At 44.6% G+C, this 17,098-nt stretch overlaps 1 protein-coding gene and 1 non-coding gene across 3 annotated transcripts in view; one reads left to right on the plus strand and one right to left on the minus strand.

The window, feature by feature from the left end:
* The first annotated feature begins 7,592 nt into the window (after positions 1-7,592).
* Positions 7,593-7,666, plus strand: TRNAT-AGU (transfer RNA threonine (anticodon AGU)). The gene has a single exon. It is a non-coding gene; the product is annotated as a tRNA-Thr (tRNA).
* A 1,588-nt stretch (positions 7,667-9,254) lies between these two features.
* Positions 9,255-17,098, minus strand: part of BCAT1 (branched chain amino acid transaminase 1) — a 77,337-nt gene continuing 69,493 nt past the window's right edge. For both annotated transcript variants that reach the window (XM_066633107.1, XM_066633105.1), the window contains one exon: positions 9,255-16,391. In XM_066633107.1, the coding sequence (XP_066489204.1) occupies positions 16,350-16,391 (42 nt within the window). In that variant the 3' untranslated portion in view covers positions 9,255-16,349. The remainder of the gene's footprint in view (positions 16,392-17,098) is intronic.

Genomic DNA, 17,098 nt, shown 5'->3' on the forward strand with positions numbered 1-17,098 from the left:
ATTGCTGGGAGAACAGCCTCTGAGCCACTCAGGAGTTGGGCATGTATATCTTTTTCCCTCTCATATCTTTTAAATTTTCCTCCTTAACAAGCTACCTTGCCCCCATGTATAGACTTGCTTTGTATGCTCAGCCAACCAGCTTCACCGCTGCTGGAAATCTTTGTTCTAGCTTCCTCTTGTAGCTGCTGCTCACTCCAATATTCTCACATGCTGCATGTCAGACTTGAAATTTTCACGGCTGCTTGCATCACTGCAAAGCATTCACTCTTCATTATGCTGTTTGGTACTCGTGCTTATTTTAGGCATTTCCATCACAGGGCAAGTGCAAACCAGAGTTTGCCACCTCAGAGGAAGTGGGAAACCAGGAATTGGTGCACATGGAGAGTTGCTCAGGCACTCGACTGCTCATTCTCAGAATGCCCAACCATGGTTTGGCGCGGCGTTTGATCCACCCCACCCCGCCCCCTCTGCCTTAGCAAATTCTGTTCCATACATGCTATAGAAATTGTTAATATAATAAAATAATACATCATAAACAAATGCATTCTACCACATTAGTGTCATGCCGGGCCACCAAACAGGTGTCCATTAAGCTGCTTTATTGGAGACTGAACAACACTGCATAATTACCGATATGATTTGGAAAGTGCAACCAGTAGAATGTGTTTCGATTGCCAGAAAAATACAATTATTACAGCTCTTTTAGGCGTACAAATAGAAGGGGTTTCTTTCATGCCAGATGGTTTGTGTGCAATGACCCCGTTAGGAATATTTAATTGTGCTTCTCCAAAACTTTTAAAAAGAAGAATGAGGTAGCGTTCCTTTCCTTTACCCAACAGTTTCTCTCAACCATCTGTTTCTTTATGATTTTTATACGGTTGTCTCTTTGTAAAATACTCTGTTAACTTAAACATTTATAAAGGCAGGGGCCCTTCTAAAGAGTTTTATTTCTCTCTGGGCTCTTTTATCTTCTTTGGGTTACCAAATGTAGCTGGAGTGGCTTCAGCTATGCGTCTGTAAACTGGATGAGTTAAAGAACGTTGCTCACACTTTTTGAGATTGCTGGCTTCAAGATTCCATTGCTCCAGTTCTTGTGCAGGACTGGCCAATGGACCATATTCGGCCCCACAGCTGCTCCCCCCTCCACACTGGGCAGTAAGAGGACTACCCACAGCCACTAACTAACTCTGTGGCTGATGCTCTGGCATGGAATCTTTCATGCCACTGCATCATGAGGAGAGCATAGTGAGCACTTTTTCCAGACTCACAAAGAGAGCACTACCACGTTTTCCAGACTCACAAAGAGAGTCTGGTCCAACAAGAAGCTGACGGAACATACCAAAATCCAGGTCTACAGAGCTTGCGTCCTGAGTACACTTCTGTACTGCAGCAAGTCATGGACTCTTCGCTCACAACAGGAGAGGAAACTGAACGCTTTCCACATGTGCTGCCTCCGATGCATCCTCGGCATCACCTGGCAAGACAAAGTTCCAAACAACACAGTCCTGGAATGAGCTGGAATCCCTAGCATGTATGCACTGCTGAAACAGAGACGCCTGCGTTGGCTCGGTCATGTCGTGAGAATGGATGATGGCCGGATCCCAAAGGATCTCCTCTATGGAGAACTCGTGCAAGGAAAGCACCCTACAGGTAGACCACAGCTCCAATACAAGGACATCTGCAAGAGGGATTTGAAGGCCTTAGGAGAGTGGACCTCAACAGGTGGGAAACCCTGGCCTCTGAGCAGCCCGCTTGGAGGCAGGCTGTGCAGCATGGCCTTTCCCAGTTTGAAGAGACACTTGGCCAACAGTCTGAGGCTAAGAGGCAAAGAAGGAAGGCCCATAGCCAGGGAGACAGACCAGGGACAGACTGCACTTGCTCCCAGTGTGGAAGGGATTGTCACTCCCGAATCGGCCTTTTCAGCCACAGTAGACGCTGTGTCAGAACCACCATCCAGAGCGCGATACCATAGTCTTCCGAGACTGAAGGTTGCCAACAACAGTGAGCAGATTTCTGCTGCTCGGTGGCCTTCCTGCCTGCCTCTGGGTTCAACTGGCCCAAAATCGGGCACCCAGAGGAAGTTGACGGTGACATCATGTCACTGCCACCTACTTCCAGGTGCCATGCTTTGCATGGAGCACATTTGGCCTCAGTTTGTTGCTGCTGAAGTCCTGGTGAGTAGGGGGGATCCTGGGGGGGGGGAGCCCTACAAAAATGTTCTTGCATTGGGCGCTGCAGCTTCCAAGGCCAACCCTGCTCCCATGCAACAAGTTCATGAAGTTCCATTGTCCTTCAAAGTCATCCTGAGAATTATTTTACGTTACAGCCAGTGTGGTCTAGTGCAGTGTTTCTCAACCAGTGGTACAGATACCACTAGTGGTAGTGACTGGTATGCACAGGATCCTTGCTGTCCCTCAGTGAGACCAGTAACATGACACGACAAACAGCAGTAGGAGGCTTGGCTTGGTGGGCAGAGTTCCAGAGTATGTTTTTTCATGCTCGAAAAAGCCCTCCTCTCCACCCTGAGCCTTACTGGTGTTTGTCATGTCACATCTGGCCTCCCAACTCAGAAGTAACAGGGAATTATGTCCTAACCAGTTGCTTTCAGCAGTACTTCCAATAGGTGGATCATGTGAATTGGTACAGTGGAGGACAAACGTTGAGAAACACTGGTCTAGTGGTTACAAGTGTTGGATGTAGACTGAGAAAATCACAGTCTGTTCAGCCTCAAAGTTTAGGATCCTTGGACTGACCTCACAGGGACGAGAATGAATTTTTACACTTTCCTGAGCAGTTGCAAAATGAAATGAATAAACAATTATGTTAAGCCACATGACACAAAGAAAATGTTGTAGATAAATATATTAAACCTGGGACAGGGTGATCTGGACAACCTGGTGCTTTGGAACACATGCCAGTGCCACACCAGCCCAAGCATGAGCCCATATTGTTGAGCTCCCTGGGACTGTGAGACCTTCAGAAGGGCCTCTTTAGCAATATCTGCAAGTCACATGTGCAGGGATGAGGAACAGGCCTACGTCCGTACTGTACAGGTCCAACCTGGTTATACACTGAATTTTTATACACGGATTTGACTCAACATGAATGGCCACTGCAAATAAGAAGGCCTGCCCTGCTTTTCCTGATCCCTGGAAAAGGGGAAAAATGCATCTCTTTAAAATCACAGTTTGAAAAACTGCTTTTCTTACTGTTGTAGAGAGATAGTCATACAAGCAATCATTCCATTCTTTAGCTGAGCCAGGCAAAGGCAGTGGCTCTGTGCTGACTACCTCTCTACAACAGTAAAAAAAATAGTTGTTTTGAAACCACAATTGTAAAGGGAAGCACTTTTTAATTTTTTTAAACTGCTTTTATTTGACACATTTTATGGTATCAGCAGGGAGTCCCAGAATCAAACTCCTGCAGATGTCGAAGCACAACTTTTATTCCATTAAGAGCAATGGAGGGGCAAGAAACCTGGAAGTGGGTCTTTATTTTTCCACTGTTTTTTTTTTTTGTCCATGGAATTTTTATCCACTAGAGCAGGGGTCTTTAAACTTTTTGGCCAAAGGGCCGCATCAAATACCTGGCACAGCGTTGAGGGCAGGAAAAAAATTAAATATAAAATTTAAATAAATACATTACAGATGGAACTTAGATGAATGACTGAAATGAATGAATGAATGGGCTTAAATGTCCAGGATTGCTCCAAGCACTAACACAGCCCAAGAAATAAAGCATATACTTAAATGGACCCACATTCCCTCACCCCACACGCACAACTCTGGTTGTGTTTGGTCAACTGGGCCAGAAACTTTCAGGGGATCAGAGGCTGGCTGCGGGCAAGATAGAGATGCTCCGCGGGCTGCATCTGACCCCAGGTTGGGGTTTGGAAACCCCTGCACTAGAGGTTCTGGAACGGAACCCCAGCAGATAATGAGGGACGACCTGTATTTGGTTCCTCTCTTTGGAACTCCCTGCCTAGGAGCCTCTCAAAGTTTGCTCAAAGAAAGGTTTTGGACTGTCTAACTGTTGTCTCTGACATTGGATTTTTGCATTCTGCTGCATCAGAGCTGTGTTTAAAATCTGCTGTGTACTTCTTATGGGGAATATCAGCCATGCAGAGACTCTGTTTTGGGGGCTAGCCTGGCAGGTTATACATTTCAGAATAAATAAAGTGTATTTCCGTGAATTAGGACCATACATCAAGAGGTAATGTGTGTGCGCTGTTCTCAGAAGATAGTAACACATAGTGCCCAAGAGAGCATCTATAGTAATGACTCTTAAACTGTAGTCTGTGGTCCATCAGTTGTCCATAGTATGCTTTAAAGTGGTTTCCAAGACTATGACTAAAGTAGAGAAAAATGCCAAATGCCTTCCAATAACAGAGATGAACAGTGAATCACACAAAACTCAACTTGTTCTACAGTGCAGCTGTACTAAACATGCTATGCTGAGTAAAGGGATACGGATGAGTAAAGGGATACAGATGTGGTCTGGGCAGCAAAACCACCCATTTGGGGGCATGACAACCATTGGCTTCCCTAAACAACTTGGGCAGCGCTCAGCACAACCCCTAACCATGTAAGCAGACATCCATACAACCTGGCATCACAATGGTGATCAATCTGCTCAAGTAATGAATGAACCAGGCCTAGAAATGTGCAAAGGGAACATAAACATAAGAACATAAGAACAGCCCCACTAGATCAGGCCATAGGCCCATCTAGTCCAGCTTCCTGTATCTCACAGCGGCCCACTTACTTTCAACATAAATGACAGTATTTTGTCCAGGTATCATTGCTTTCACAACTTTTCAAATCTGTAGGAAACTCCAGCTTATGCAACAGACCACAAGTATCATATTAAGATGTTATTTTCCTCCTGATTTGTTGAACATAAACTTCAGTGGATGCTGGGTCCCCCAAATCTTTTTTAAAAGTAGTAAGGAGACAGTAAGGTCACACACACACAAACAGGAATCAACCATTGTAGTTTTGAAGTCCCACCACTTGCAAATCACATACACATGTGAGGGGGGTGAATCGCATTTGATCAACCCAATTAAACATTAAATAATTGCAGCCAATTATGCAAATATCACACAACAATATTAATTTGTTGATTTCTTCTTTGAACAGCCCCAAATGTTCCTAATGTTAGCCTATCTTATGTGTTAAACGACCAATTAGCAGGACCATAACTAAGCGATGAAGAATGGATAATTGCCTAGTTATGATGTACCATCCCCTTGCTATGTTAATCCACCACAATTAAACAAATAGTGCACATGGGAAGGAAAGATGCACAGATGTTCTTTTACAATCCATTATTAGCTTGGGGAATTGTGCAGTTTCTGCCTAAGCAGAAAGGCTGGCGGGGGGGGGGGGGAGAGACAATAGAACCTAATATCTCAAATTATGTCATTGTCATTTGTACAGAGATAGATTTATTACAAAGATTAGTATCTGGAAATGCAACATGTTTCAGGGTTCTTCAGAAGATGTTTGAGCAGTTAGGGATTGTAGCATGGAGTAATGATTTTGGATGGAGGTCACAGGTTCAATCCCTGCCAGCACTAGTTGAAAAGACATCATGTAGACACCAAGCTGGGAAAGATCTCTCCCTATGGAGAGTACTACCAGTTGGTGGAATAATCACTAGGCTAGATAGTCACATTAAGACCAATTTTGATTCATGTGTTCCTAATTTATCTATTAGCCTCCTCTGAGTCCGCATGCAGAAGGCAGCACCTGGGAAGGTGTAACACACTTGGCCCCTCCAACGGAGGAGTTCAGGATGCTGGGGGGGTGCACCTTCCCAACTACCAAAGGAACTCCAGCCCCAGCATACTCCCAAGTCTCTCCTCCAAGCCTGTTCCACTCAGCAAAACCACTAAGTGCTCCCCTCCTCCTTCTGCACACTCTGCAGGAATCCTCCAATGCAGGCAGGGTTACTTGGGAGGAGGATTCTCCCCCTTTCCTTGGGTACCTTGCGAATGCATTTCCTTTCTGGACTCTTCCAGACTCTTCCCTCCTGGACTAACTCCGGTCCCGGGCAGCCCAGAGCAACTCTGGGTTGTTTGGATGTGCACCACCTCTTGGGTGGTGCAGATCTGAGTAGCCCCATTGGGCTGCTGTAGTGCAACACAGGGTAAGGGGAAGCGATTCCCCTTGCCCTGGGCTGAGCCACTTTTGGCCCCAACGCTACTCTGGATGCAAGGCTGGCCAGTTGGCCTGCCTGTTCTGGGTCAGGTTAGGATTGGGCTGCCCGTGACTAAAATGATGGAAATTGAAAGATCAATGCTTTGAAATAGAACTGGTACATTTGTGAGAAGAGTGACAGATTGAGGGATGAGCTAAGTGTGATTGAGCAGAATTATGAAGAGCTTGATTGGTCCAACACAGACCATGAACCAATTTGGGTAAAGGGGATAAAATGGGCAAGGTGTGCTCAGAGAGGGAGGACTCTTGGCCCCATTCTGCTGAAGGCTCTGTCAGTTGGCTTGGCACTATCAACATGTAAGTCTTGTAAGCTTTAAGTATGTTGTTTAGGAAGTTAGTTTTCTTGTTGCTTTCAAATATGCCTACTAATATTTCTGGACTTTTCCAATTCTCGCCCAATTTGAGTGGAAGAGATCCCTTTTACTAATGACTGCTTTTTAAAAAAATAAAGTTCTCTATAGTTAGTTTCTCAAACTGTGGTTTGGGACCCACTAGGTGGGTCGCGAGCCAATTTCAGGTGGGTCCCCATTTATTTCAATGTTTTATTTTTAATATAGAAGACTTGATGCTACCATGGTATGTGATGGCATTCGGGGAAATGTTACAGATCTGTACTTTTAACAGGCTATTGTGTATAAGTTTTTAACAATGTTAGTAAATGGGACTTATTCCTGGGGAAGTGTGGGTAGGACTGCAGGCTAGGAGTGTTAAAATTTTCCTGCTTGATAATGTCACTTCTGGTCATGACATCACTTCCAGTGGGTCCTGACAGATTCTCATTCTAAAAAGCGGGTCCCAGTGCTAAAAGTTTGAGAACTACTACTCTATACTGTTCCATATGTGTGTTTGTTTGACCAGAAGGGAAATGCATTCACAAGGTACCCAAGGAATGGGGGAGAATCTCCATCCCCTTTCCTGGTATCCTCCTCTCAAGTAACGCTGCTTGCATTGGAATATTCCTGCACAGTGTGCAGTAGGAGGAGGGGAGTACTTAGGTGTTTTGCTGTGCCAGATCCTGGCCCCACCTCCCCACTCATCCACCGCCAGTCCACAGTCGTTTTTCCCAAAGTTAGAAGTGCAGAAAGCAGTGTTATGTGTTTTTATTCAAAATTTGCATTATAAATTATAATCACCTTGAAAGTGTACTAGGTAGGTTATATAGGTGGCATAGTGTCAGCATGTGCAGTCACAGTCATTACTCCCCAAGCACTCCCCATTAAATAATAAAAACCAAATAAAAGTGTTTTGCTTTTTCTCCGTTTTTGGGCTATTTTTTTAAAACAAAAATGAGAAGTACAGAAAGTGGTTGTGTGCGCGCACTTTTTTTTTCCATTACCTGTTTTTTCTACCTCTATACATGACTTAAGTGGCGCCATGGCTTAGTTGGTTAAAGCACCTGTCTAGTAAACAGGAGATCTTGGGTTCGAATCCCAGCGGTGCCTCGCTGGATACATGACTTAGGGCGCAATCCCAACCCTCAGATGGGCTGGCTTAAGTCCCTTGCACTGTAGTGTCACCAATGTGCTGTAAGGCATGTTTGTGCCTCCTTAGGAGTTGGCTGAGTCAGCCCATGGAGGCCAAAACCAGCCTCTGCACCACCAGGGAAAGGTAAGGTTAAGCCGGCCGAGGGCGGCTGGTGCAGGGGTGGGGGTTGGACAGGGAGGAGGGCAGAGCAGGGGTGTTTCATGGCCGACGATGACAGGTTGTTGGGAGGCCTGGGCCCAGGAGTGGTGTGGGACTCGACTGAGCAACCTAGGTCAGATCCTCAACCCCCACCTGAGCAGCCCAGCGTTACTCCAAGCTGCTCAGATCTGTGCCTGTGAATTCACTGGTGCAGATCTGAGTAGCCCCATTGGGGTGGCTACCATGTAACATAGGGTAAGGGGAAAATGCTCTGAGTTGCACAGCAGCCACCTCCTACCCTGCACTTGATACACTGCAGACCAGCCAGATGGCCTGTTCCAGCACAGGATAGGATTGGGCTGTTAAGGGATGCTTTTTCCTCCATACTCCCCTCCACATCCAGTCAATTGCTGCAGCAAGTGAGGACAAGCAGTAGTGCCTTTTCAATTGTCATTGGTTTGCTTTTGAATTTGTATTTTTTTTTTTAAAAAAAAAAGGGATATTATTCACTGACTAGGAAGCAGGTAGCAGAAAACTGAGAGTTACTTGAAACGATCTGTCCATTTTGGGAATGTTAGGGCCCAGTCTTAACTAACAACCCCAGTGCTGATGCAACTGTGCCAATGCGGTACACACTGCATCCTACAGGGGTGGTAGTGGTCATGGAGGCCTTCTCAAGAGAAATTTTTTCCCCCTCACCCCAGAGTAAGCCTCCACTTTCCCAATGGGACTCCTCATATCTTTACCAGCAATTCTGATTTTTGATCGATTTTGCTGCTGCTATTCCCTCCCTCTCCTGTACTGCCTCCCCTGCCCAAAAACCCCCCCATTCTTCCCACTGTTTGCCGCCCACACTGGTTTACCTGCATTCCTACAGATAGCCAGTAGATATCAATCGATATCAGCAGATATCACAGATAGCCAGTAGAAGCAGTAGAACACCTCCTGCCGTTTGTGGCAGCATCTCCAAGATGGCCATTACACTTAAAGACAGCAGTCCAGAGGTTCTGCTTTTGTAACCTTTCATGAGGATGGAGCTGTTAAATGGATTGCAGACTGATGAAGCTATTCTGCTGCTTGAAACAAAAGTCATTTATGTTGCTGTACAAATTAATCAACATCAATTATCTGACAGAGAACAAAAAGACAACAGGGCACATCCATAGATTCCCTTAAATCAGATGAAGTCTTCTTCTGTTAGCGAAAGGAAACCTTCGGAAGCCCAAAGGCTAGATATTAATCCTTGCAATTATTATCCGCCTCTGCACATGATCATGGAGTATGTCTTGAGCTTCACTCCACACTTAAGTACAAGCCTCACCATGGACATTACTGCTATTCATATTATTACTTTTTGTCTTGGGTGGGAGTTTTGCTTTTATGGAAAAATAAACACCACAGACAATAGAAGGTATAGTTTTTCTTTTTATTTTCTCATAGGATTGTCACGCAATATCAAAATACTCTGCTGGTTTGAGTGTGATCTGATAACCTCATTAACATTTAAGAAAAGACAAATTTAAAAACCTGGACTGTTGGTGATGACAGTCTGAAAGAAAACCTCATACAGATTGCATCAATTCACATAGATAGTTCCAGGGTACAAAAAAGAGATGACTCATGTAGCACGTTTCAAAGACACAACAATGCACTCTGGTTAAACTCTATGGCCACAAAGCAGAGAGGTACATAAACACATGCATGCACGCAACATTTCTGCACCTTGTTCACTAGCTCCCTGTGTGGACCTCTTAACTGCTTGACCTTAAAATGCAGTTTGGAAGCTTGGTGGAAAAGCTGAAGAGAGAACAGATGAGAAATCTTGGTACATGCACACGGCTGGCATGTGCACGCCTGAGGATCGCAGCCAATATGCCAATTGCATTCAGTGAACAGCTGTTTATAATAGTGCTTAGAACCACTGTGCATCTTGGGCGGTGAATACTAGCACTTTGGCTTCTACCAGGTGAAATAAGTTTCTAATGTGTATAAGTACCACTTCTCATGACAAATACAGGTTGTTCTTAACAGCTGCTCTTGAAAAGATCATGCACAACGTGCAGTTTCTTCCCTAGAGGTTTATTTGGGCTCATGCCCTCTCTCCACACTGAACATATACACTTTATTTAGGTTACATCTAAATCTAATGGTCCATGATAAAGGTCATGTCTGCAACTTGCAGTTTGATGCAGATCTATATTGTGACCCTGCTGGCTCTCTATGGCAACACATGGCAATGCATCTTGACCCTGCTGGCTCTATATGGCCACACATAACTGCACTGGCCCTCCCTCTGCTGTCTACACAGGAGAATATGGGAGTAAATCTGGTCTGGAAGCAGTAGTGGCTGGCCTGCATATGACTGCCTAATACTACTTCTCAACAACGATTCACAATGCGAATCTGGCACCTTTTTTAATCTGCAGTGCTCATGCAAAAGGCCTTGGGGAGCAGCACCTTGTCAGAATGGTACTAGTGAGTCAGTTATTTCCTCCATATGATTATATCCAAAGAGAAGTTCCACATGGAGGGTTCTAAAGAGTTTAATCCACCTTGTGAGCACAGAGCAGATCTGGAACTTGGGCTAAATTGCACTTCCATGAATTTTCTTATCCAAGTGTTAACCAAATTACCCTTCTCACTAGAAGGGTATTGGCATTTTAACCATATACATGTTTCCCTTCCCTTTTCCTTTGTGCAATCTCCATAGATAACACAGATGTCATTACAGAGCAGCAGGATCATTGTTCAAGGCACTTCCCATCTTTGTAAAAAAAAATTATGCCCATTTGGATATATGGACAGTGCCAGAAAGCAGTGGATGCACAATTAGATTAGCGCAGCCGTTTCCAAACTCTCTCGGAGTTTGGGAACCACTCTTTGCGGGGCCAGGGGGATGGTGGTGATGGAACTGCCACAACTGCACTGCCAGCAGGGATAGAAGAGTGTTTTGTTTCTGTTTTTCTTTTGTTTTTACTTGCCATAGCCCAGGCCCCTCAGACACCTCTGCAGGGCTCCCCATGTCTCAGAAAAGCTAAAAACAGAATTGCAGCCTGCTTCCAATTTCGCAATTGCACACCAAAAGTGGGTTTCTGAGACATGGGGAACCCTGCAGAGAGGTGTTCGAGGATCCCCACACCCCTTGGCAGCACAGTGTGCACTGGTAGCACACAGCCAGCACAACAAGAGCCAAAGAGGAGGAGTTCAGAAGGCCAACATTGAGGGCCTCTGCTAATACCAGCCAGCTCTTAAACCGAGCAAAGTGAGTTAATTCCAACAAGTCCATTATGAGAGCAGCAGCCAAAAGTTAATGTTTTGGACCCACTGCTTGCACTGCCTAAACTTAAAGGCCATTTTGTGCAGTCCAAAGACAGTGTGAGAGAAAGACCTGAGCTTCCTCTTCTCATGCTTCCAGATGCTGTGCAAATTCTAGTTGGGGGGGGGGAATTAAAACACCCCCTTTCATGAAACCAGTAGGGTTTGGAAAGAAAGCAAAAGTCACTCTCCATTCTCCTTTCGCCACTTTCATGGAAACTACTCTGACAAACTGAACCCTTGTCAAGGTGTTTGGTGTAACAGGAGTACACTGGATGTGGCTATCTCTTACTGCTAAGAAACAATTCATCATTTTGGCAAATTTTTCCAATTTGGCACTCAGTTTACAGTCTTTCTTCAGGTTAGCCTCAGCTGAGAGCTGGATAGAAAAAAAAAATCACAACTAACGAACAGCATATCAACACCAGATTCCATCAAGTTGGCAGAGGTTGTGGTAGACCCATGGTAAATCCACTTCAAACTTAGTTTAGGTTTGGTTTAGGTTTTTGCCTTTGGGGCAAAAAATTTATACCACTCTAGTAAGACCACAGCTTCTAGGGGTAACAGCATGCCTTTATCCTCTCCACTCAGGAATCAACTAAGCTACTTGACATTGCCAGACTTCCTAAGAACTCCCCAAATGTTCTTGATTGTCTGCCACCTGAAAAGTTAGACTTAAAGGGAAAGTCCATCAATCCCCATCTCTACCAGCTAACCATGGTAAATGCTGTGGGGGGGGGGGGGGAGAAAGGATACTGCCCCAGAAACCTGTGAACCTTTGCTTTCATTTACATGCTCCCTAGACTCACATCTTCTGAAAGATCAGACAAAAAACTAGGGAAAGAGGTATTCAGAATATCTGCAAACCAGCAAGCTGGAATTTGGTTGGGTCTGTTGTTCCAATAACCTTTGCATATGGATCCCCTGCTCCTGTAAATCAAAGGGTTTTCATATTCAGTCGACCAACTAAGATAAAATCATTTCCTTCCAACTCTCTCAAAAGGGGAGCATTTCATACAGATAAAGGATTTGCTTGAGAGAACACATCTTAGGCTAGAACTACATATCTGGCAATCCACAGGATCCCAAAACACAAGCAAACACTTCTCCCCTCAAAGCAGTGGGGGGAGGGTCTTTCCGCAGGAGTTGACCTATTATTCCCCTGCCTGCCACTTTCCCCCTGTAATCCCCTCTCTGTGTCTGAGGTGGCAAACACACATCCGAGAACCCTGGCTGAGAGAAAAATGGCTGGGGGGCAAAGTTGTGGGGGGGAAGCAGGGGGAGGGTTAAGCACCCTTTCTCACTTTGCTTATCCAATTCAAACTCTCCCCTCTTCTGCCATTTACAGTGGAAAAATAAAGTGTTTAGACCCCACATTTGCCCTAATATATTGAAGGTACTGTTTCAATCTTTGTAGGTGCTACGGAACTCTTAATGTGGGGACACACTTCCTAGTCAAAAGGCACTCTTCAGGTATGATAGTGGCCTTGTGCAAGTAACCCCTCAGCCCAACGTTATAACTGCAGTGTATCCTGTTTAACACTGTGGCCACCAGTCTAATGAGAGGAGAGTTGGGAGCCCCACACCAGTGGCTATCAATACTTGGAATAAAACTGAACAATGACTGGAGCACAATACACGCTCAAGTGACTGGAAGAAGACATACACAGTGCTACTTCTACTATAGGTGGCACAGTGGTTTGTGCTTAACATCTGTATTCTAAATAGAACACTGGTACGATCAACTTCAACTGGTCTTCAAAAAAGTAATAAACACTTATGAAACGCAAATCTGTCTAAAAATCCATTGCTCACCAGCCTAGAGCAGGCTCAGGCAATATATTTTTTTCTTAAGGTGAGCAGTCCCACATTCACATTGATTAAACTGAGAATGTAATGGATACAGTTGATTGCATTTCCTGCTGCTGAGATATCTGGAGAAAGTCCCACTACAATCTCAGGAATAGCTGCTGGTTGTATCTGGGATTCGAAGGGATGCAACAACTTGTACGACTTACTCCAAGTTGTACGGCTGGCTCTAACAGATGAATGTAAAGGATTGGGCTTTAAGAGCCAGTTCAAACACTCTGAAAAAGCAGTCAAAAGAGTTCTCTGTGGTACACAAACACTTTAAAATGCAAGTGGGAGACTGTCTATCTGAATGCCCCCTACATCCAAAAACTCTTGCACATGGAAAGCTAGTATGTCGGAGAGAAGACAATGCTATAACCCCTTCTCCCAGAGGCACTAGCATGTCACACTCAGAAAACTGTATGTCTGAATGCAACCTTATGTTTGTCATCTCCTCCAACTGCAGTCTGAAGACCCACTTGGAAGAGTATGCTACTGTGTGCTTTTTCTGAATGTTTTCATTTGCTATGAGACCAGAAGAAATGGGGACAGATACAGAAAGTGCGAAGCATATTTCAAGGTGTAAGCAAATCCAGTTAGAGGTAGGCTCTGTTAGAAAAGCGGCAGTTACAAGTTTCCCAAAATTTCACCCTTCCCCTTTATACAAAAAAAAAACCCCAACAACACTTATTAGTTCCCTAAGTACCACATTAGTGCAACAGCAAAACAGAGAACCTGTTCTCTATACTGTTTTATTGGCTATCTTACCAGCATGCTGCCCCATGAAGCTATGGCAATGTTAACTCAATAAATACCTTGTTCGTGGCATTTGACAGCATTGAACACTGTAGTAAGTAACCTCTTTGGCAAGAGATGTTTTAAAGCTAGCTCAGAAAGGGGCAAGCCAAGAACTTAAAAATCCCATTACTGGATGGCAAAATTCATGTGGGAAGAAAGGAAAAAAAAAAGTCAGAATAACTCATTTTCTATGCAGCCAAAATTGGAATCATCCAAAAAAAGAGACTGCAATAAACGAGTAAGCAACAGTGCAAGAACAACTGGGAGTAAGTCACATTCCCTCCAGCTTCCCATACCTATAATTAATAAATCTCTAAAAGACTTATTAAGATGTTTGAGATGTGGACAACATATTCTAGATGCTCTCTGACATCTCGGAATGCCCAAGATAGCACCTTATTTGTTCTTCCAGTAGATCAAGCCTGCATTCAAGCAGCAATTCTGCCCTTCCACTTGTTTGATCGTTGCAGCATTATGGAAGTCAAGTGGAATTAGACTGTGTGAGGGAGGTATACACAGCAATTGGGTGTGTGTACCCACAGCTAGTGGGTACACACACCCAACTGGTCGCCACAGCTAGTGTTTGGAGGAACCAGCTGTGCAATCACTACATCATAGAAACTACATAAAATTGGGTCACCAAACAGAACTTAAAGTGTGGTAATCTGCAAAGCCACCACACACTAGCCATCTCCATTAAAATCTGCCTTACTCAAAGTGGGGGGCCTTGTGGCACTGTGGAGGCTCTGCTACAGCAAGGAGCTGTGGGAGGTGGCAAGGGATGACTCCGGCAACTCAGCAATAACATCATCACTGAGCATCAGAGGAAGCAAGAAAAGGCGCAGGACCCCTGTGGACCTCTGTAGCTGGAGTGGCTGGAGCCTCAGAAGGGGAGGGAATATAGAGGGAAAAGACAGGGAGGCAAGTGAGGAGGAATGAGACACAGCGGAGCAAGAAAGGCATGCAAGAACGGTCAAAAGATAGACCTGGAAAGAATGGGCAGAGGACACAGGCAGGGAAAAAAAGAGGAGCAAAAAGCTAGAAGTGAAAGTGAGGAGGTAGCTGAAAGATGAATGGTGAAAGTGAAAGGATGACTGATGGGATGAGACCTGCATGGAGAAGGAAAGGCAGAAATTATTCAGCAGAAATGAGGAGAGCCAGAGACAGGTTGAGGAAGATGAGACACAAGGACAGGAGAAGGTTGGACAAGGCAGAGACTGGGGAAACCCCAGGTGCTGGAGAGAGGGCAAAGGTAAAGCATTCCTCTCAGGGCATGGGTGGTCCATTGGCAGGAGTGATAGGGACACTGCATACCGCCTTTTCTCCAGGAAGCCCCACTGGCCAAAGATTCACATTTACCTAAGCCCAAACAACAATCAGGGTCAGATTACCTAAGCCCAGACAACAATCAGAGCTGGGCACAGACAAGGCAATTGTAATCCTGGGCATAGAAATTCAGCAGAGTGAAACTTGAGTGAAGAAACCACAAGCTGGGGGATGGCTAGGTCTGAGGGGGTGAAGGAAATGGATAAAACTGTATGGCAACATCCCATACAACATAAAGACTGTATGGCAACCTCCCAGAATAAAAGGAATGCAAGCAGTTATTTTGCCTCATATGCCTCCTTTGTGCCCTGAGCTGTGCAAGTGACCTTGTCTGCTCCAGCCCTTCTGATGTTGGGCTGCCCCCAGTGGGATGTGACTGGGACTGAAGGCATGTTACAGGTACCAACAGACCAATTGCTTCTTGGAGCACCAACTTCCAACAAGCTAATTCCATACTTATCCCAAAGTGTGGTGCTTGCAGAAGTCACATTCTGGTAAGAAAAAAGAGTCGCTGAATCCACCCCATGGCATGGTGTGACCAAGTACCACAGAGAGAATTCAATTCAATCTTTCTTATTGAGAAGCTTTAAGAAACAGCCTCCTCAGTAACTGAAATGAAAGTGGGAATCATAAGAAGGAGAATTCTCAGAGTCTTGAGAATTTAGAACAAATTTCTCACGAAAATCAGAAAACACATTACCAAAAAAAAAAAAAAAATCTTAAGTTAAAACTTTTTACCTTCCAAAGTTAGAAATAAGGAATGGACTCCATGAGATAACAAAAGATTTGTCTGAGTCATTTAGCATTTGCATTGCATGTAACAAGCAACCAGGTGAAAAGGCGGAGAAAAATAAAGAATACTTGGTTTACACACTGAAGAGCAGTTGAAGATCTTTTCAAGCACGCCTGTTGACTGTACCAAGGACACAAGGGGGCACCAAGGAAACCGTTAGGAAAGTGTCTATTGCTTACATCTAGCACCTCTACCAGAAGACAGGTTTCTACTCTAGAGCAAAAATCACAGTAGGAAATCAAAACGATTGTGTTCACTCCCTGGCACATGGAAACAATCAACCCCCAGCCCAGGAACAAAGTGATAACACACTGACTACGCTATGCAGAGCTACGGTAAATCTGGTCGTCGTTCAGGTGGTACATCGGCCTGCCCTGTTGTGTTATCAGAAGGCCCAAGCCTTCACTGCCCTTTTACGTTCATGACACCATGACTGTCCACTCACTGTCTTCTCTTCCATACTGAAACAAAAAGTGGAGAGTGTTAGTTAAGGAATAAAGGATAATGAAGCACAGATAATTAAATATCAGATCATCCACCACGGGGACAGAATGCCAATCAGCCCTGTCTTTCACCAGATACTAGTTCTCCCAGTCTTATACGGACTCACTTTAGGCATGACATTCTCTAAGAGGTGTACATCTAATTTATTTCTCATTTGACTTCCATAATGAAACTCAAGATGGCATACATAGGGCTGGCTCAGAGCCAACAAATAATAATTTGTTGGGCCATAACAGCTTCCCCACACCTGCTGAGCCTGTGTGCTCCCTTCTCTCTTACCTCTTCAGCTTGCACAGCTGGGCATTTTGGTTTGTTTTAAGTCACAGGAAGGTCTTAGGTCACATTCACAACTCAGCAAACCAAGGTTTGTTTCGTCGTCTGAGGCTGCAATCTTATACACACTTTCCAGGGAGTAAGCCCCATATAGAAGTTACTTCTGAGGAGACATGCGTAGTATTGTGCTGTGAATCAGTCCGCTGTTCCCTGGCAGACTTAGATCCAGGCACTGCCCAGACATCTTAACACCAACAAGGTGACTGAATAATTTTAAAAAGCCACTTTGGAAAGAGAACCATCTTTTAACATTTCTTTCTAACCTCGGCTGCTGTATAAACCACTTTGAAAAAAGCACACATAAATATTTATTTGTGTAGTAACAGTAGCA

This window comes from Tiliqua scincoides, chromosome 7 (genome assembly GCF_035046505.1).
Source record: "Tiliqua scincoides isolate rTilSci1 chromosome 7, rTilSci1.hap2, whole genome shotgun sequence".
NCBI lineage: Eukaryota > Metazoa > Chordata > Lepidosauria > Squamata > Scincidae > Tiliqua > Tiliqua scincoides.